The sequence below is a fragment of the Xyrauchen texanus genome, chromosome 40 (assembly GCF_025860055.1).
Source record: "Xyrauchen texanus isolate HMW12.3.18 chromosome 40, RBS_HiC_50CHRs, whole genome shotgun sequence".
Lineage (NCBI taxonomy): Eukaryota > Metazoa > Chordata > Actinopteri > Cypriniformes > Catostomidae > Xyrauchen > Xyrauchen texanus.
In genome coordinates this window covers 23,339,315-23,361,600 of record NC_068315.1, presented here as the reverse complement: position 1 = coordinate 23,361,600, position 22,286 = coordinate 23,339,315, and the positions used below count along the sequence as shown (strand labels likewise).

The 22,286-nt window shown below is 43.1% G+C and overlaps 1 protein-coding gene across 4 annotated transcripts in view; it reads right to left on the bottom strand.

Annotated features, from left to right (window-relative positions):
- Nucleotides 1–258: 258 nt before the first annotated feature.
- LOC127633490 (C-Jun-amino-terminal kinase-interacting protein 4-like) overlaps nt 259–22,286 on the bottom strand; it is a 61,548-nt gene continuing 39,520 nt past the window's right edge. For all 4 annotated transcript variants that reach the window (XM_052112635.1, XM_052112636.1, XM_052112637.1 and 1 more), the window contains 20 exons: nt 21,388–21,540; nt 21,220–21,271; nt 20,925–21,055; nt 20,749–20,805; nt 11,925–12,101; nt 11,355–11,484; nt 10,719–10,811; nt 10,456–10,629; nt 9,416–9,587; nt 9,011–9,229; nt 8,456–8,630; nt 8,194–8,316; nt 6,382–6,462; nt 5,932–5,999; nt 5,632–5,780; nt 5,142–5,313; nt 4,937–5,050; nt 4,331–4,507; nt 1,992–2,123; nt 259–1,891 (listed from right to left, as the gene is read on the bottom strand). In XM_052112635.1, coding sequence (XP_051968595.1) covers nt 1,773–1,891; nt 1,992–2,123; nt 4,331–4,507; nt 4,937–5,050; nt 5,142–5,313; nt 5,632–5,780; nt 5,932–5,999; nt 6,382–6,462; nt 8,194–8,316; nt 8,456–8,630; nt 9,011–9,229; nt 9,416–9,587; nt 10,456–10,629; nt 10,719–10,811; nt 11,355–11,484; nt 11,925–12,101; nt 20,749–20,805; nt 20,925–21,055; nt 21,220–21,271; nt 21,388–21,540 — 2,668 coding nt within the window. In that variant the 3' untranslated portion in view covers nt 259–1,772. The remainder of the gene's footprint in view (nt 1,892–1,991; nt 2,124–4,330; nt 4,508–4,936; nt 5,051–5,141; nt 5,314–5,631; nt 5,781–5,931; nt 6,000–6,381; nt 6,463–8,193; nt 8,317–8,455; nt 8,631–9,010; nt 9,230–9,415; nt 9,588–10,455; nt 10,630–10,718; nt 10,812–11,354; nt 11,485–11,924; nt 12,102–20,748; nt 20,806–20,924; nt 21,056–21,219; nt 21,272–21,387; nt 21,541–22,286) is intronic.

The following is a 22,286-nucleotide window of genomic DNA, read 5'->3' as shown; positions in this document are numbered from 1 at the left end:
TTGTGGTTTAAGTGTCCAAGCAATTTTTGGGGATACTGTATTTTTGGACCTCAAATGTAATAAAACAAACCATAAAATGTGAAGGTTTGCTTGGAGATGTTTAAGCATTACTTGTTTTATTAATGGTGTCTTATTTTTAATTTTTTTTTCTAATTTGTTTTGTCCAAGTTGCATGGACAAACTTTATCTAATGTACTTAAAAGTGCATCACTGTTGTCTTACAATATTGCATTAACAACAATACTAAAAACACTTCATTGTTTAATGGACTTTAAAAAAAAAGTACAAGGCTAAAATATAGAGGAGGAAATGATAAACACAATGAAGGGACACAAGCCATCGTGAGCAATCAGACAACTTTAGGATTATGGGACAGTCTAGTAATCCTGTTGCACCCACCTACAAAATGCTGTACAAAACACATTCATCTAAACACACACACGCGCACACACGCAGCTCAGTAAAAGAACATTTCAGAAGTCAGTTATTCAGATTGATTCATTCAAAATCAACCACCAAGAAGTGATTTACATTAACAATTGCCATTAAGAAATTAAACAGTCAACATTTCATTTACATGTTTGTATTTTTATATATTTATATTCAATGTACAAAGTTACATTCTGAATTGCAAAGGCTCATTCATAAAAATAAATACTGCAATGGCTTGTTTGCAATATGAAGCCGTCTCTGCTCTCGTGGAGAGGAGAGAACATCTGCAAACGAATCACTGCACCTCCAGTGCGCCTCAGCTCGAATGCAAGCAGAACAGCGGTGAGCATCAGCACACTGGCGGACTGTTGGTGGAGCACGAAGGCCTGTGATTAGAGATTAAAGTCTAAAAAGACAAATGTACAAAAGCGTAATAAAAATATGCTTTTACCTCTGCATGTTTATCCACACACCAAGTCAAAGGAGTACCGTTTCTTGGAAAACTGTTCTAGTGTTAAAAAAGTGATGTTTCTGACTGGTACATGATCACGGAAGAACTGCATAATAAAGGGAGTGTGATATGCCTCTGACTTTGATAAAAATATTTTTTAGATCCTTTAGGTTTTACATTTTTGTCTAAAGTCCATAAATGGGGTTATCAAACCTTTTTTTTTTTTTTCCTGTATCCTTTGGTAAATGTGAAACATTCAATTGATATAAAAGTCCACACATTGAGAGTATTGCATCTACACTCATAGTATTTTCAAAAATCCTACACATCTAAATGAAGTCAGTGTGACTGATATAAGGACTAAGAAAGCGCTTTGTGCAAATTGTCTTTCACTTGCTTATACTTTCCTTCCCCACAAACAGTTTAATTGACACAGCACACAAAAGCTCATCAAGACATGATGTAGTGCATTGTACACTGTGGCCACAGTTAACCGTTTTGCTTTCACCTGCCATCCTAAGAAATATTGCAAGAATGGGAATACTGAAATCTGTATCTGTTATTTCCATTCCAACAGACAAACAAATCTGTTTGAACTAGAGTAAAAGAGTCAGAGCAGTTTGTATTGCCAAAAACGATGAGCAAAGAACTTCAGTAACCCTTCATTCATAAAGTATAGACAAACAAAGAGAATTATTAGCTGAACATATTTCTAATGGTAACAGTGATTGTTTTAACAGAAATACTATAAGCCAAGGCATCAAATATCTTAAATAAAGCTGAATGAAAAAGGTCAGGAAAAAATTATGGAAATATAAATGTCAAGAGTCTGAAGTGGGGTGAGCTTCTTTTGAATGTAGCAAAAGCCAAAATGAAGTGAAATAAAAAGTCACTCCTCATTAGCCATGACCTGCCACACGATTAGGTGACTACGTTCAGCTTTGGCCAGGAAGGGCTGCAGCTTCAATGTGGGTTCAGCCAAATCTTCTGTGTCCCCTCCCTCATCCCCTTTAATATGAAGGAGAAAGGAACATGTGTCAGTACTCAGGCTTTAAAGATAGCAGTGTGAATATAAATGTGGGCACCAAGAAGCACACTTGACTCTCACCCATCCTGAAGTCAATGTAACCCTCCCCTCCACTCATGACTAGGACAGACTTGACCAATTCTGGCATGGGTGACTCTGAAGACTTGTCAGTGCCAGCCTCACCCCCTGAGCCTGCAGATGGAACCACCTGCCCTGCAATACAGGAAAAAAACAAAGCAGCTTATAAAAACCAAGGTTTCTATATCTTTTGACCAATGGGTTTCTGTGAATTATTATTTTTTTTTTTAAATGTATTGAGATTATACTAATTGCAATTTATTTAATTAACTAATTTTCAAATTCCCAGATATGATGAGGACTCCAGGAGGCTCATGGTCAATTAATTATTCATAGGTTAGTCCAGGGTTGTGGCACGTTTTTTTAAATAAAATGTAAGACTTTAAGAACTTTTCAGTATCTTTCCAAATAAAATGAATATATGATACCAGAATAAACCCACACAATCTCAAAATTGGTTTATGTACCAATATATCAATACATCTGAATTAGAGACTGTTATTGGATCTTACTGATATACTGTACAGTATACACCGATCAGCCATAACATTAAAATCACCTGCCTAATATTGTGTAGGTGCCGCCAAAACAGTGCCAACCCATACTCAGAATATCATTCTGAGATGATATTCTTCTCACCACAATTGTACAGAGCAGTTATCGGAGTTACCGTAGATTTGTCAGTTCGAACCAGTCTGGCCATTCTCTGTTGACCTCTCTCATCAACAAGGCATTTCTGTCCACAGAACTGCCACTCACTGGATGTTTTTTGTTTTTGGCACCATTCGGAGTAAATTCTAGAAAATCCCAGGAGATCAGCAGTTACAGAAATACTCAAACCAGCCCATCTGACACCAACAATCATCCATGCAATTACCTAATCAGCCAATCATGTGGCAGCAGTGCATAAAATCAAGCAAATACGTGTCAGGAGCTTCAGTTAATGTTCACATCAACCATCATAATGGGGAAATATTGTGATCTCAGTGATTTCTACCATGGCATGATTATTGGTGTCAGATTGGCAGGTTTGAGTATTTCTGTAGCTGCTGATCTCCTGGATTTTCACACACAACCGCCTCTTGAATTTACTCCGAATGGTGCCAAAAAACATCCAGTGAGTAGCAGTTGTGAGGATGGAAATGCTTTGTTGTTGAGAGAAGTCAACAGAGAATGGCCAAACTGATTCGAACTGACAAAGTCTACGGTAACTCAGATAACTGCTCTGTACAACTGTGGTGAGAAGAATATCATCTCAAGTCAAGTGGTACACAGCTAAACAAGACAACATTCCTCCAGGACCATGGTGCTACATAAAACAACATAAGACAAACACAGAAACACATGAGACTACACAGACTAAATATTTCTACATGAAGTGCATGTGCAAACGTGTGCAGAAAGTATGGGAGAGTACAATAATTACTAACAGGAACAGGACAATAGGCACAGTAAGAGACAAGTGAGACAGTGCAGCACACATCTCAGAATGCTATTCTGAATGCTATTCTGAGATGTGGGTTGCGCTGATGTGGCAGCACTAGGGGGACCTACACAATATTATGCAGGTGGTTTTAATGTTGTGGCTGATCGGTGTATATCAGCAATAAGGTTTTTGAAGTAAGGAGATAACAGATTAATCAGCCAATAAGTGTTTAAAATCAAACTATGAATACAATTATTTCCTTCCAGTGATGGGGCAGCCCAGACAAGAGTCCAAATTGTCCAAATTGAATGAAATCCCAGATTTTGTTAACTGTGCAACCAGAATAAAAATATCTGGGGCATAACAAGGGATTTTAACAATAAACAAGCCTAACATACACGGAAGACTCTAATTTTGAAATGTCTGTTCACAGCTGCTCACTCAAATACAGTATTATGGGACATAAAAATATTTACTCTTACAATCATTTAAAGTGTATTACAATATAAACACTATGCAGTTTACATTTTATGACACTGTCAAATAACAAATATTAGCAGTAATTCATCAACAGTAGATCATCAGCAATCGCTTGTCATAAATGTGCAGTACACACTGATTGTGAACTGCTCTGAGAATGTAAAGAAATTTGGAATCACGAGCCCACCGTGTGCTTGGAGAATCTGCAAAAGTACCACATCTTCACTTTAAAGCATGCAGCACATGCAGACTATGTAATTATTTAACTAAATCACAGCCTTTTGCAATCAAATTAGGCTAGATCGCAACTCCTATCTTTCATCAGACCTCTGCAAATGATAATTAAGACTCTTATTAGACCAAATAATATATTTAAGACATTTTATGACCTTAAATTTAAGAAATTTTAAGGATCCGTGGGAACACTGTAGGCTACCTGGGACGGCAGTGAAGAACTTGACTGCATCCCTGTGTCCGTGGAAACAGAGCTGAGCATGTGCCATGGTGCAGAAAGGTACAAAGGTGCCCGCCGTGACTTTATCACTGTTCTCATCACCGTAGACGCGGATCGCACTGCCTGGACGATTTGATGATCCTTCTGTAACTTTGCATGCTGTTGGGTGAAGGAGAAAATAAGTTTTTAGCCACAGCATTAGCAAACACTACAGGAATTCGTAAGCCAAAATGTTTTCATTCTGTCATAATTTACTAACCATCATATTGTTCCATACCAGCATGCTTTTATTTATTTCATGGGACATAACAAATTTTGAATTTTTGAATAATCTTGTTCATAATTTTTGTCTGTTCTGCACACAAAGCTATCATACGCTTCAGAAGACTTGGAATATAGGGCACAAATAGTATGGAGTTTTTTGTCTTTCTTGAAGCTTGACACATGGACCATGGTCACTATGAACGTTCACTGTTTGAAAAGATCTGTGTAAAGATTCTTCCATAATTCTCTTTTTGTGTTCCACAGAAAAATAACGGTCTACTGATAACATGACTAGACACACTATATTAAAACAAATTGACGTACGCTCTGATAGAGGGATGGAAATTATGACTCCATTTCCTGTTCCGACCCATAGGCGGTTACATGACACCATCAGAGCGGTGATCCTCACGAAGGAGAAGCCCAGCTTACCAGTGCCTGAGACACATACAATAACATTATTTAGACAGTCAGTGTTGAATGCTGTGACTTGAATGCTGTGAAGTCATACAGTAGAGTCAATCCTCACCCAGCATCTTGCTGACGTAGGGCTCAATGTCTACATCCTGCAGATGCTGGTATGTGTGCGCGTGAAACAGTCTGAGGGTGGAGTCCAGACGGATAGACACCCAGATGCCATCTCCATCCCATGCCAGCTGTCTCACCTGGCTTTCCTTACGAGGGTGGGCATCAAAGGACTTCTATACATGGGGAATGAAAGTATAGTGCATAAATATATAATATAAAATTAATTTGATGCACATGCATGCCTATATCAGCTTTTTTCTTTTTTTTTTTACAATGGCTCAGAGCGTGCAGTCAGATAAAATCAGATTTTTGAATCTGAACTATTTGTTTTATTATTTGCATTTTGACAGTGGCCTCTCTTTGCGCTACAAATATTTAATGTAATTACGCTACAAATATTTTATACAAATCTATCACAAATTCAGCAGCATTTAGAAAAAAATAAATTTAGCACAAAATACAATAGAAAGGTGTTCCTCTAGCATTCATACCTCTATCTTCATGGCTTTGGGCAGAACCACAAAGATCTTGTTCCTGTAGCCACACCAGACCTTGTCATGCACTACAGTCATACAGCGGATTGAGTGATGTGGTCGGCCCAGATCTAACAGGTGGTAATTGGTTAAATCCCATTGGCCATCTGTAACAACACAAATATCTGTTATTGTAACAGCACTTCCTCTGGTATAGTGTGGCCTGTATAGCATGCATATCAAGGGAGAGAAATCAGTGTTATCCAATTTGTTTTAGATATGGTTTTCACATATCTATGGCATTGAATTGGCTCTTACCAACACCTCTGTGGAAGATTGCAAGTGTACCATCTGCCAAGGCTACCAGAACACGTCCTTTCACATGACTTTATAGAAAAGGACGAGAGAGAAAGTGTAATGAGCAGCTGTCTTTGAAGTAAGAACATGAGTTTATGATTATGTAAATATAGGGCTGGGCGATACGGCTTAAAATATTATGGTACAAAATCTGGTAAAAACTATGTCATCTCTTTCTTTTCTGTGATTCTGTGCCGCATTTTAGTCTTATATAATAATGTAGCAGTTGTTTTGATATAATTTTATATTGCAATTTTAATGTTATTTTGACTGTGCAGACCTGAAGGATCTTTAAATTAGTCTAACTGCATGCTCTTTAGGAAATGTAGCCAAATAAAAAGGCCATTAAAATCATTAAAATGCCCAGCTTATTGTTAATGTATCTACAGTAAATGATGCTTGTGTCCTTACACAATCCCCAGGATGGAATCCTTTAACTTGATAGAGTGAAGGCACTTCCTCCACTGTGCCACAGAAGAGTGCACATACACGCTGAAACATAGCATGAGGAACAAATGAACAAATATCCATTTAAAGGTGAAGTAACTTTTTGATGTCAAATATGTTCTACAATCCCAATTTATTTTTCACTGGCAACTAAAAGTAAACCATTTGTGGGCTTACCTCTCCCAAATGTATAAACACAGAGCCTCCCAGGCACTATCAAAACATTGATGTTTATAATTTGAGTGGCCTGATCAGCTCCACCCATCCCTTAAACTGCGTACACACTGCCAGCGACATCGCGCGCGACAGCGACTCCATCCCATTCATTTTCAATGAGAGCACAGCGACTTCCGATGACACGAGTTGTCGCGACCGTTGGCGACTAGATGTGGGCGTGTCCAGCGACGCGACAAAGTTGAGACAAGTTCAACTTTATTCAAATGAAGAGTGACTAACGGAAGCAACAGCCAATAGGAGAGAAGACGGGAGAGCTCACGTGATCCTTTCTCTCTCTCTCTCTCTCTCTCTCTCTCTCAGCTCCTGCAGTAACGGGAAGATGGATGAAAGGCTAATTCTTGCTGTTAGCAATTTTCCAGTGCTCTATGATATGGATATGGTATATCCAGCTGCAGCTCTTGCACCAGCCGGTGGTACTCGCTGTGCTGACTCCGAGATTTAATGGTTTTGTGGACCCAAACAGACCGGCGTTTGCGTTTTCGCCGCAGATAAACAGCTGCTATGGCAAAGTGCACGCCTTGTTTCTCATTCATCTTTGATTTAAAGCATTTTATTTACTGATTCCATTTATATTTAGTCTTTTCCCTCCAAAATGTTTGCTTTTAGTGCCAAGAAAAGCGATTTGCTGTCAAGAGCAATGGAATGACATCCGTGAATGTCATTTATAAACGTTACTAGGCAACAAGTAGTGGGAACGCCAACTAGCGACTTCACCGCCAGCCACTGGCGACCTGCAGCGACAAAGTCGCTGGCAGTGTGTATGCAGCTTCACTAGCTCAACCTATAGCATGAGTTTGGGGCATGGCTACTTGTTCAGCCAGGGAAAAATGAAAAACCATGGCAGACGTGTACAGAGGAATATAAATTTAGCTTCACCTACAGATGTTAAAGCCAAAATTCTAAAGACATGCTAAAAGACGTAGAGGCAGAGAACGGAGTAAAACCAGAGTGGACACTGGCATTACATTTACAAGGGGAGGACACACACACCACCAATGATGAGATCGCTCTGGTAAACAGGAGTGGCAACAACGGGATCGCCGTGCAAATCGCTAACACACTAATACACTGCTGCCAACAATGGCAATCTCGCCTAGAGCACCAAAATGTTCAGAAACGCCGCTGTTATTACGTTTATTAGTTACCAGTAAAACCAAACTACCTCAAGCACTGCGCACACCCAGCTGCCGTTCAATCTGGCGTTGTTATTTTTACCACCCGATTCCTCTGCCTCACTTTCTATACGGTGTGTAAATGTTATAGTGGTCTTGTTCATTACAACATTAAACGTTTATCACCTTTTATTTATTAGGGCCTATTTGTTTATAGGTAATCAGAGATTACGAAAGAACTTTATTTTTGAAATTCTATTTGATGCCACTAGTAGCGCTGATATTACACAATTTAATTTAAGGTTCCCACATGTCTATTAAACAAAAAAAGGCATCACTACTGTGAGCTTTATACAATTCTACACAAATGTTAAATGTAGCCGATTAATGGTGGAAATATTAACTGTCTGTTTGGAAGGCCACTTACCAGCCATTCTGGGCCCCCAACCACATGGTGGGCAGGATGCTGCTCATCTTGCTAGCCTCCTCTCTCATGAGGTCCTGCTCCTCAGGCACTGAGCTCACTCCATCCTTCACCAGATCACACTCCCTATTGCAGTCAGAACTATGACATTAAACTCACAAACATCTGAATAGATCAAGTTTCACTTTAAATCAAGTGACATGAATTGCTATTTCAAAACATGTCTGCTCTGAAGTCTACGGTGTCACATATGACTGGTACACACCTCTGTGTGTAGGTTGGTGGGGTCTTTTGTACTCCTAGCGGGTCAGTGAAGATGTGTTCTGTGTAGATCCCAGGCTGGCTCTCATCTGCAGGTGTATTGCTGCTGCTCTCTGTGGCCTCCAGAGCTTCTTCTGCGGCTGTTACTGCAGCCTGTCTGTGCCCTCCCAAAACCTCATCTGCACGGACCAGGAAGATTTAATTCTTCCCAAATTAAGGGTGTTAAAGACAACATGGAATGCAGTTCACAAGCCATTTTACTTCTGTAATCTGACATATTACAGTGTGAAACAGGATATTCACAAAGGAAAAATATAGGGTGGTACATGTTATCCATCAGGAACTGATTAAAGGATTCATTGGTGACAAGCTCCAGGCCCCTCAAACCTGCAAACGTTTGGTTGCAAGTCCAGATAACCACTAGTGAACACCACCCTTTGCAATAAAACACTTCTCTGTCCTGCATGTTATTATGTCTGTGAACTATAAGTAAATAGCACCAATAAATTACATCTACTACTGTCATTTGAATGGAAAGGAGGGTTAGAGTCTGCATTACCTGAGTCTGTGGATTCTATGGCGTTAGTGCAGACAGTTTGAGGGATAGCCACAGGCCCTTCTGTAGAGCAGCCCACAACAGTAATACCATCCAGACCTCCATCAGAGCAAGTGGAGCAGCTGTTAGCTGTACTGTTGACTTTAGAAGCCCCTTCACCCTGACTGGCCTCACTTTCTGAAACAACTTCCTCTCCAGCAGGGTAATCTGTCTCAGAGGCACCTGATGTTGAGAAAAAAAAACATGCACACCAGCCAGACACAACACACAGAACCTGTTAAAATCAACAATGCAGCAGATTATAATAATAATCTATAAAAGTCATTTAATTGCATTTTATCTTTCCAGTTATGATGGCACTGAAGAATGTAATAAGATCTCACTAGAGTTGCATTGGTATATTCTGACCTGGCACACTGGCGATGCAAAGCACGTGAGAGTTGCACACAAAAATGTTTTCCAGGATGTTTCCAGGCTGGTTTGCGTCAATGACAATGACTTTAGAGGTGGCGTGTGTGGTGGTGCAGATCCACACCAGGCTTGAGAGTTCGTCCTGGTGCCTCAGTTCCTTCTCCTGATCCTGAATACATTCACACTCTCAAGCTTAATGTCATATGTTAAACTTACTCAAGTTTAAAGGTCCAATATAATAACAACACAGGTCTAGTATAATACGGAAAAGGCATGCATTGATACCGATTTATTAAGGAGTACTGATATTCTCTAAAATTGTAGAAAAAAGCCCAATATCTAACCAATACCAGTAGCAGTACCGAATGACCCTCAAACCTCATCTACTTCTGGCAGACAGTGAGTGAAATTATATGCACAGTCTTATATGTTATCTGATTCAATTGCATGTATATTGGCAATGGAATCATTTTATTGGCATTCTGTCAGCATATTTAGTTATTGTACTTCACACACATATGTAGTAAGCTGCGTTACCTTGGTCATTGACAAATATGGTTGTCTGATGTTATAAAAATGAGAAATCCTTTAAAAATCAAGTTTAAATCGCATGCGTCAGTAAAAATGTAACCATTGTATCAGTTGTTTTTCTTTTCTTTTTTTCTTTGGGAGAACATATATAACATTTTCCACAAAATAAAATGTATTTAGTGGCTTTGGAATTAGTGGTGTATTTAAGATTTTAAAAACTTTCCTTGCACCTTGAATGAGTGTACACAACTTAATTTGGCCAATTTGGTTGCTTAAGAGAGCTGGCTGGAGTCACTCAGCACGCCCTGGATTCGAACTCCAGGGGTGGTAGTCAGCGTCAATACTCGCTGAGATACCTAGGCCCCGCTGCCACGATTCTGCAATCGGAAAGTTGCGAGTTTTCCACTCGTAATTACGAATTTGTGGTCAGGTGTTCAACTCGTAAATATGATCATTCTGACATGACTTGAACGCACCATCATATCTGGGGGGTACGGGGTTCTTACATTTAGTTCTTGCTCTAGTCTGTCCAGACTGCTTTGAGAGCCTCTTCTTTGCCTGGGGCTGAGGGGGCCACTCTCTCCTCCAGTCACATCTTTATAGAACACACTCGCTCCCACAATGGAGCCCCCATCACGTGTCTTTCCACCTGACAGATTAACTCCAGCAGCACACCACAGCTACACATGCAAAAAACAACGTCAACATGCTGATAAAGACTGGTGTTGGAAACAATAATACTAACTGCAGTTGAGAATACTTCTCTCACCTTCATAGAAGCATCTTTCTCAACTAAAGGTCGGAGGTAGATGGGTACTGGCAGATTTTTTACCTTACCATCTGCTTGTCCACCATTGGCAACCTTTCAAAAGAGAATAGGGCTGCCTTTACAATAAAATACTTTTAATTACCAATTACATATAGAAAACTAAAACAACAAAACAGCCAGTTTTTCTTTGAGAACTTTGCTTTCTTACACCCGCCGTTTCATAACCAAGTTACACAAACATTTCCAAATTAGAATATATTTGATATTTAAAAGTGAAGTGTATAAGTATTGCATTAATAACAGCACTATATGAAATTGCAAAAATAATGACTATTCAAACACGCTTCCCAAACTCCACCTGTCTGTTTTAGGACAGAAATTCCCCCCACATTCACACCACTGGTTAAATTTATGTTGCTTTTTTGGGCCACTCAAACAAACAGAGCAATGATTTGATAGCACGACAGACACACATATCTAACTACAAATGACTTATAGTTGTTAAATTCTATCACAAAAATCCATATATCACTTTTAATATAAAGCCAGGTGGAGTGGGATTTTGGACAGATGATCTGGTTTATAGCTGGTTGCTTTATGTTGCGCCTGATAAGGATATGGTGTCAGAGATGTTACCTTGTATTTTGGTGGTAAACTCCACCCACAGGCTTGCAACCTGCCATCCTCTTTCTGCACATGGGCCTTAACCTGCCTGTACTGAGCTTTCTTCTGCTCACGACGTGACACTACAGTCTCTACCTCGGCCCTGCACAACAAACAGACATCCAACAGAGAGATAGAGAGTAGTTAACAGACTGTGTTAACAGGTCCTTTTTGCAAGCCTAGTGAGCTACCTTACTGTCTAATGTCTACCTCGGCAGCTTCTTTCCAAGGCATCATCCTAACTGACATAAATGGAACCTCTCAGGTGACTTATCTGGAACACTCAAAATAGACAGCAACTCAAACCAATACTTCCTGCAAGTAGCCTTCATCACAGGAAGTGCACGGGAGACTCAAGTAAACATAACAGTTTACCACTAGCGTGTTGCGAAGTTAAAAATGCAATATTCTCATAAGCATTAAAAAAACCTAACACATAAATATAGGCTTATATTTTTCATTGCAATTGAAAATATTTTTATGTATACTTTTTGGTATTGAAAGAAAATGCTTGGAACGGAGGTCATGGATAAAGTCACTCACTCCTCATTGAGGAAGTCAAAGGCTTTGGATTTGTCACTGGGCAGCTGAGCGAGGGTGCTGCTCCTCTGCTTTACAGAAGGGACGACGTGCAAGTTGGGGGCGTTGTACTTCAAGTTAACCGGTGCATCCGGTTTCTTTGCAGCTGTGCTGGAGGATGAACTGAAGAGCCTGCTAAAACTGAGGGACGGGGAAGAGAGAGAAAGACGACACAGAGACTCATATGCGGACACAAGCAGCAGCAGCAGCAGTGTTAGAGATAACAGGTTAACAGTTATGGGGTTGTAGGGTCAATTCCCAAACATGAGCCATGCCCCTGACACAGCTTTGCCGGACCCTAATTTTCCAACCGTCTGAATATCTTACCACAAAGCATGCGGACACCACATGCTAACATCGCTGCAAACAAACTTTACCTAACCAAAAAACGCTTACTTAAAATTAAAAGAGATATATTGTCTACCCTCATTTCCATGTCATGGATGTTATATGAAAGTATTTAATTTGCAGAATTATCCAAAAGTAGGCATTATCACATGGGTATTAATCCTTCAATGCATACCTAGGGTCTTTAGTGACCCAGGACCTCATTCCACCCCCTGTACACCTCATCCATTTTTTGGAATTCTGCCCACACAGTGTCTTTAGTATTCCTTAACTTTTCTCTTTTGAATATTGTGTGTGTGTGTGTGTGTGTGTGTGTGTGTATATATATATATATATATATATATATATATATATATATATATATATATATATTCTTATTTTTTTTTATAACTGCTTATTTACCTGAAGAGTATAAGGTCATTAAAGACCCAAGATATGTAATAGTGTTGCTTTTTTGCGCTCTCTTAAATCCTTTTTTATTTTTTTCATATATATATAAGTTTACTATCATAGGATATATATATATCTTTGTTTGTTACAAGACAAATGAGTACTATATTCATACAAATTACTACTATAATCACATTGATTTTTTTGTGTAACAGTGGTGAATTATCAGTATTCCATATGTATGTATACATACATGCATATTACACAAATTGTTTCTTACTCAAGGTGGCGCAGATGTTTCAGTGATTCATTTGACATTGCTATTTGATGAAGAAGCAATGTGGAAGTAAACTATAGCAAGTATAACACATGAACGGCATGATTTGGTTATTGTCATTGAGTGCATAACTAAAATTCTGTAAGACTCTAAAAGTGTGTAGCTAAATATGTGTTTGACAGCCAATTGTATCTCATGAAATTTCAGTGTGGAAGTAATGAATCCTGTTCTATATTTTTTATTCATTGATAGATCAAAAATAAAAAACTTAAATTATATTCTATTATTTTCTAATTATCTTTAATTTTTGGGGGAAAATTTGACACTATCTCGGCATTTTGTTGATCCATTTGTGATAGATGTATGTCCCGGACTGCTAAAAAATATTGATGTAATAAAGTTTGGTGAAAATCTGCATGCGCTTTAAATGAAGTAAAATAAATACATTATGATATATGCTGTTACTGTGCTTTAAAATTACTAATACGTTGTCTGTGATTAAAAGATTTTTGTCATACAACCCGGCCCTATTTGTTATAACTCAATTCAGTATCCTTATGTAAACTGTAATTAAATAAATAGTCAATCACACGGGAAAAGCGGTTAACTAAATGTGACCTGAAACTAATGAACAAACCTCTTCTATTGTTGCAGATTATCAACCACACCTCAGCTTCAAACATTCAAATACTTCTACAAACATTCAAAGATCCATATAAAAAAGCAACATAACAAGTCTGCTTTATTCCAAATCTAAACAAACATCCAGCATAGGACCTCTCTGTCTAAGAGCTTTATCCCCTGACCCAACACACCTTCTGCAAACACACAGAACAACATGAACAGGGTTACAGGGAGAACACACAGGAGCACACAAGAGAATGAATGGGTTTAAAATAGATGCAAAACCCCTAAATGCCCCCAAATGCAAGACCCCAAGTAGACTGACATGACCTGGGAATGGCATTTCAAACAAAAAAAACAAAACACCCCACAAGCTGCTTTCTACACCGAAGTGCCAAATCCTTAAAAAAAAAAAAAAGAAAAAGTGTAATAAAAGCATTAGACCCCTCAGTAAAGTTTAATGTAACCTGTAAATCCCTGTTCCCTTTCGAGAGGTCTCTCCTATTGCGTAAGTAGCTTACGCTATGGGAAAACTCAGTTTCTCGAGAAATATTGAAGTCTTTATGTAAAACGCATTGCAGCTCCACAGCAGACAGCAATGAGAGAGGCAGCTCGGTCATTGGCTGTGCTGCGGCAACTTGCTCGAACCAATGACGGGGCGACTCTGAACGCGCGACCAATGAGCGCGCGCTTCACGCCCGCAGAGCCCGCCAAGATGGCCGTGGCTAAGGCTATATATTAGGCGCCCCGTCATGAGAGTTCTTTAGAACTCTTCGCTGGATCCTCCGGATTATTGGAGTCTTTTCGCCCGCCGTCGACAAGCCTACAGCAGGACTGCTACGAGGACGCCGGCGCCTTCAGCCGCCTTCAAAGCCTTCTGCTACGCCATCCGGCGCGCATCACCTTGATATCCTTTACTAAGCAATAACTTTTCAAGTGTTCGCCTCTGCGACGCTTTTTTGTCCTTAGTAAAAGAGCAAATTCGAGGCGTTGTTTAAAATGCCTTCGACCTGCGCCTCGTGCAGAGGCCCTATTCCTGACGGGGACCGTCACATTATCTGTGCTCGCTGCCTGGGACCTGACCACGCAGAAGCTGCTCTCACTCGAGGCGAATGCCACCAATGTGACTCCCTGGGCCTCACCGAGCTGCGCGCTCGCTTTGCCGCCTTCGCCGCGAACGAGCCTGCTACCACCGTGCTGCCATCCCCTCTGTTCAAGCCGCGCAAGAAAAAGCACCGCTCACGGAGGCCGCCAGAGCTTCACCACCACCCGAGGACTCCCTGCCGCCAGTTCAATTCACGCAGGCAGACCAGCACCCCTCCGGAGCGCTGGGTCTCGTCTCGTTCGGCGCGTCAGGGGACGACGGTGAAAAGGATGACAGCCTTTCCATTGACGCTGCATCCGACGACTGGCCGGGCTCGGCCTTCAACCCTGCGCCGTCGACATTAGCGGACACGAGCAGGGGCACCAGCATGGACTCAGAAATCGTCCGCATACTGTCTAAATCCGTGGAAGACCTCGGGCTCGACTGGTCTTCTCCAGAAGAACCCACCCGCAGCCGGCTGGACGAGTGGTTCCTGCAAGGGCGCCGGCAGGCCCCTCGACAGAGACCCTCCCCTTTCTTCCCCGAAGTTCACGACGAACTCACAAAGTCATGGAAAGCCCCGCACTCTGCTCGCCTGAAGACTTCTTTCTCTTCCTCGCTCTCCTCGGTGGACGGCGCGAGAGAAAGAGGCTACGAGGGAACCCCGCCCCTCAAGGAGGCTATGGCCAACCATCTGTGCCCACCTTGCACCGCTGGATGGAAAGCCAAAGCTTCTCATCCCTCGAAGCCCTGCCGATCTACCTCAGCTCTCGCCGGTCGCGCATATGCCGCCACCGGCCAAGCTGCGTCAGCGCTTCATTCCATGGCTGTTCTGCAGGTCTATCAGGCCAAACTTCTCCACACCATGGATGAGTCTGGACCTGAACCTGAGGCTTTCAAGGACCTGCGCAGCGCCACTGATGTAGCCCTGTGAGCCACTAAGGCCACCGCCCAATCCATCGGCCGGGCCATGGCTAACCTGACTGTCCTTGAGCGCCATCTGTGGCTGACGCTAACAGAAATGAAGGACGCGGATAAGGCGCCATTCCTCGACGCGCCTATCGCCCCAAGCGGCCTGTTCGGACCGGCGGTAAAAGAGTTCGCTGAACGCTTCACTGAAGCCCAGAAGAATTAGCAGGCTATGCGTCAGTTCCTGCCTAAGCGCTCCAGCTCGTCACAGAGCCGCCAGAGACCGCCTCAGCTGCAGCAGCGAGCCAGGGCGGCGCCTCCCGTCTCCCAGACCAGACCTGAAACGGACGCTCCACGCCGCTCGCGTTCCGCTAACCGAAAGCAGCCGCCTGAGCGACGGGGACCTCGCCCAAGATCGTGTTGAACCCGAGCCTTGTAAGCCTTCCTAGCCATAGGAAGAAAGAGAGAGAGTGCGTGTCTCGCAAAAGCCGGACCACTCTCTCCAAAACGTGTAAACATTACCCAGTCCCCTTACAAGCGGCTGGAAATGTCTGTACAGCAGTCAGTGGGCCAGTCACAGAACTTCGCTCACCTGCAATCAAACGCCGTTTAACGGCAACACACAGAAAATCACAAAAGAGTCATTTTCTGCCTGTGTCACTAAGGGTCACGTGTCCACACTAAAGTGCGCATTCCCACATATCAATACTGTCCAAACAGTGCCGAATACTTCCCCAGCTCAAGCTGGACGCCCCATAAATGTAGATCGTGTGCCTATTGTCATGTATGCACCACTACACACAAGCACTGTTCCCACAGTTATAAACACTTCCCCAGTAAAAGCGGGAAATACTATAAAGGTAACGCGCGTGCCTGCTGTCATGCATGCACCCCTACACACAAACACTGTATGTATGCCCAAAACCCCCACCATGAGCCGGAGGCTTTATGAAAATGGCGGCGTGCCTACTACGGTATATGCACCCCCACCCATAAGCTGCCCATACAGTTTCAAACAGTTCTCTGGCTCATGCCGCGAGCATCACAGATGCGGCGCTGAGCCAAGAAACTCCCGCTAAGAACGGGAAGCTTTATGAAAGTGGCGCGTGCCTATTACAATGTATGCACCCCCACCCGTAAACACGGTCTATACAGTTTCAAACATTTCTCCAGCTCATGCTGCAAGCATTACGGAGATAGCGCGTGCCTGTAATCTCACACGCACCCCTGCACTCGGCACTCAACAAAGCTGCTCAGCAGCGCCTCACGCCTCTGAGAGCTGTAAGCTCAGTGTTAGCACAAGGCAATTCGCCGGCAGGGTCCATACGTCACTGCGACATGCCCCCAGCCAGCATTCAGCCCATATCTGTGCGAGCAAAAGCCTGGGAAAAATCCCTGACATGCCGAAATGGGTTTTGAACATAATAAAACACGGTTACTCGCTTCAATTCGCTACGCAGACCACCCCGCTTTTCAGCGGTGGTCGAGACGAAAGTGAGGAAAGATGTTTCACATGTTCTACGCACTGAGGTGCTCAAACTGATAGAGAAGAGCTTATAGAAACAGTTCCTCCCTCTATGAGCGAGGCGGGTTTTTACAGCCACTACTTTCGTCCCGAAAAGGACGGTGGCCTCCGCCCCATCCTAGATCTCAGACATCTGAACAAAGCTTTAATGATTCAGCTCGTTCAGAATGTTAACGACCAAACATATCCTCGCGCAAGTTCAGCCCGGGATTGGTTTCTATCAGTGGATTTGAAAGACGCTTACTTTCACATTCCGATAGCACCTCATCACAGGCCATTTCTGAGATTCGCTTTCGAGGGACCAGTACACAGTACTACCATTCGGCCTATCATTGGCCCCCCGTACATTCACGAAATGTATGGACGCAGCACTTTCTCCCCTGAGACAGCGGGGAGTGCGAATACTGAATTACCTCGACGATTGGCTAATCCTAGCACAATGAGAGAGTAAGTTAACGACGCACAGATCTTGGATTATCAGCCATCTAGAATGTTTGGGTCTGAGAATCAATTTTGCAAAGAGCGTGCTATCCCCCAGCCAGAATATCTCTTTTCTGCTAATAGTGCTAGACTCAGTGCAGATGACGGCGCGCCTCTCATCAGAGTGCTGGCCGCTATTCGGCGCCTTGCAACATCATTCAGAGCGGTAGCCGCTCCGTCAAACGATTTCAAAGGATGCTCGGTCTCATAGCCTCGGCATCAGCTGTACTCTAGGATTGTTGCACATGCGTCCTCTCCAACGCTGGCTCAAGAGCCGTGTCCCCACTCACGCGTGGCGCTCGGGCCACTTTTTAATCAGAGCGAATCACGGCTGTATAAAAGCCCTGACGCCCTGGAAGGCCGTCGACTGGTATCAAACCGGCGTGAGTCTGGGCGTGAACACATGGAGAAAAATGATCACGACAGATGCCTCCAAAATAGGATGGGGGGCCCTTTACGAGGGCAGGCCTGTCTCCGGTTTTTGGTCAAACCCGGGAAAAGCGCCTACATATAAACTGTCTGGAAATGAAAGCGGTCGCCTTGGCTCTCAGGGCCCTGCTTCCGTACCTGAAAAACGAACACGTGCAACATGACAGTAGTGTCGTATATAAATCGCCAGGGTGGACTCAGGTCGAGCTCCCTGCACTCTATGGCCAGGGAGCTCATCTTATGGTCACAGCACAACCTGCGCTCGCTGAGAGCAGCGCATGTGCCAGGCATCCTGAACCAGGGAGCGGACATGCTGTCCAGAGACAAGGTTCTCCCAGGAGAATGGTCTCTCCATCCCCTGACGGTCCAGTGGTTATGGCAAACCTTTGGCGAAGCAGAGGTCGACCTCTTCGCCTCCAGGGAAAATGCGCACTGCCCTCTTTTCTTCTCAAAGAGCACGGACGCGCTCGCCCAAGTCTGCTTTTCCCCCGATCGCGATGCTACCTCAGGTCATCAGTCGGATCAGGGAGGTGAAATGTGCAGTGCTCCTGGTAGCCCCACTCTGGAAGAACCAGACGTGGTTTCCAGAACTGATGCAGATGATGCAATCTGCCCCATGGCCGATTCCTTTGAGGCTGGACCTCCTCAGGCAGGCCAACGGGATGATTCTTCATCCCCGCCCTGATCTGTGGGCCCTTCATGCATGGCCCCTCAACGGGTTCCAGAGAACCTCCCCAGCGGAGTGTTGAGAACCATCACTGAGGCGCGAGCGCCTCTACGAGGCCTTATATGCCCAAAAGTGGAAAGTGTTCAGTGACTGGTGTGATACCAAGAGCTTGAACCCCAAATCGTCGCGAGATACCAAGTGTACTCGCCTTTTTGCAAGAGCTGCTGGAGGCGGGCCGCACACCCTCCATGCTCAAAGTCTATGTGGCTGCCATAGCGGCCACACAATCCTGATAAAGGACGCTCATTAGGGGAAAACGACCTAATCATTCGTTTCCTAAGAGGCTTAGGAGGATGAACCCTCCTCGCCCCCTCGGTACCGATCTGGGACCTGGCCACGGTCCTGGACGCACTCAAGAGTGCCCCGTTCGAACCTCTCCGAACCGTGCACCTTAAACAGCTCTCTTGCTGGCACTCGCCTCAGTCAAGAGAGTGGGCGTACCTGCATGCGCTGTCATCAAGCTGCTTGCCTGGAATTTGGACCTAACGACTGCAGAGTTGTCCTTAGGCCAAAGCACGGGTATATTCCTAAAGTGCTCTCCACACCCTTCAGAGTACAGGTGATATCTCTGGCAGCTTATCATCTTCAGCAGACTAAAGCGACGCTAATTTACTCTGCCCGGTCAGGGCTCAAAGTATACTTGGAACGTTCTGCCCCGTTCAGACAGACGGAACAATTATTCAGTATGCTTTAGCGGCCGCACTAAAGGTCTCGCAGTTTCAAAGCAAAGAATATCGGCTGGATAGTAGATGCTATAGCGCTGACTTATGAAGCCAAGGGCCTTCAATGCCCCTTAGGTGTCAGAGCTCACTCTACGAGGAGCATGGCCTCCTCGTGGGCGTGGTCGAGTGGGATACCCATTGAGGATATTTGTGCGGCGGCAGGCTGGGCCTCGCCTTCGACATTTATCAGGTTTTATAACCTACAGGTCCCCTCATTGCATTCCAACATTCTATCAGCCTGACTGTAGTATGGACTGGAGTACATATATGCTGAGCATTGTCTCCTCCCTTATAAGGTCCCTCTCTGACTGACTTAGGGAGTTTTTTTATGCATATCAGTAAATAGGAAAATCAGTACATAAGATATGTGCGTGAGTTTTTACAATGAGCGCCCCACCATGGGCCACCTTGGGGCAAAGGCGCTCTGTATTATCCCATTATATAGCTCGCCGTTGGCCGGCTCGTTGAATAATCACTTTGCTTTAAGGCTCAGGCATCTGCCTCTGGCTTTATAGAGTGAAGTCAGCACGCACAGCGTTTTGCATGGTGTTCCCATAGCGTAAGCTACTTACGCAATAGGAGAGACCTCTCGAAAGGGAACGACTCGGTTACTAACGTAACCTCGGTTCCCTGAGAGGAGGGAACGAGTATTGCGTAAGCTGTCGTGCTTGTGCTTGTTCAGTCGCTTCAGTCGATTGAACCTAAAGAACTCTCTGCCTAAATGACGGGGCGCCTAATATATAGCCTTAGCCACGGCCATCTTGGCGGGCTCTGAGCGCAAGGGCGTGAAGCGCGCTCATTGGTCGCGCGTTCAGAGTCGCCCCGTCATTGGTTCGAGCAAGTTGCCGCAGCACAGCCAATGACCGAGCTGCCTCGCTCATTGCTGTCTGCAGTGCAGCTGCAATGCGTTTTACATAAAGACTTCAATATTTCTCGAGAAACGGAGTTTTCCCATAGCGTAAGCTGCTTACGCAATACTCGTTCCTCCTCTCAGGGAACCGAGGTTACGTTAGTAACCGAGTCGTTATGCTTCTGTTATATCCCTGTTAAAGCTTTAACAGAAACCCCATTCCCATGTCCAAGACCACATTTTTGGATCAAAGGATCAAACAAAGTACAAGATTTACTAGCATTTCAAAGATTTTACCTACATCCTAGAAAGAAAATGAAACAAATAAAAGAGGAACATAAAATGAGGAGAAAACATTGTTTGAACGCCAAACTGCACCAACCAATATAACACAAACTTATAAGAGAGCTAAGGTGAACTTACAACTGCCAGATACTGGACTTTTTCTTCTCAGTCAAGGCTGGATTCTCTCGTGAAGCTCTACATTGAAGGAAAAATGTCATTCAGTCATTACAAGGCAAAAAGGTTGCAGGTATGCATCAGATTGACCATGGTAAACACTGCTTGGAGATTTCTAAACAAGATTCTGTATGACTGACCGTATCATCTCAGTCCACCTGACGGCCTCCTGCAGCTCCATCAGTCTCTCTTTATACTGGTTCCTCTCCATGAGGACACGTGCCATCTCCACTCGTGTGAAGCGCTTCCGCTGAGCTGTGGGCACATCACTCTGAGGGAAGCAATCATGAGATTCACAAAAGTCATTTGTTATGCGGTATCTTTGACAGAAATGAACTCGTCAAAGATTTGTTGCTCGCAGAGACCCATTTTGGCAATTTATTTTGACTTCTTGAATTGAAATCAAAATCAAATTAATTATGGAAGAGTGCTTACATCATCTTCCTCTTTCACCTTCGATTTGACTTCCTCCACCTCTGCCCGAACTCTGATGGGTTGAAATAAACAAAATTAGCTTTATGCCATCATGCCTTACAAAGAGATGTTATGAAAAGATTTATTCTTGGTTGAAATGCTGGTATTTATCGATCTGAAATTACTAACCTTTTGATTTCCTCCTCCAGCTCTTTGTTCCTCTCTTCTAATTTTCCTTTGGCCTGTTTCAGAACCTCCAGCTCTCCCTGAAGAACATCTTTCTCACAGACCAGCTCATCAACATGAGCGATCAGATCATTCTTTACCACGTTCAGGGCGTTCCTGCAGCAAACACAGCAATGCATTTATCAGTAATATTTCAATTATTGGTTTCTACAATTGCATTTTGACAAGTTTTTGCATATACTGTAGCACTAATTTGTAATTTCTAATCTTACTGCTGTTGTCTATATGTACATATACGGTATGTACCTGGTTTGAGTGAAATCAATTTAGAATTCAGTTAAAAAGCGATCACTGAAAAAGACCAATAAAGTTATTTTGACTTCTGACTTCGTACTCTTAAAGCTGAAGAGTTTCATTTTTGTGCCACCAAATGAAATTTGCAAAAACAATCATTGTTTTCACAGATTCCAGAAAATACTACTATTTTCCACTGATTGCAACAGGTGGTTGAGCCAATGTTGCGGTGTAAACTCGATGAGCCAGTAAATATAAAAAAAATTAACTTTTCATATTACGTTTTCATTTAAGCAAAAATGAAAAACAAAACAAAAAAAAAAAACACACATGAGGCCTCATTCATACATGTTGAGCAGAATTAATTAGTTTATTGTAAATCTACTCTGTTCTAATTTCTCGGATTCATGGATATTTTCATATTTTCAAAATGTTATTTGGTACAAACAGTTTACTCCTGCTCCTAACCAAGTGTGAACGTGTCTAAGTCATACAAACATTTTGTGTTCTTTCACGCAAACTGCCATGACTACATTTTGATAGAAGGTTATATAAAAAAACCTAATAAACAAATGAGTGAAACATATCTTGGATTGTTTGATTCAAAT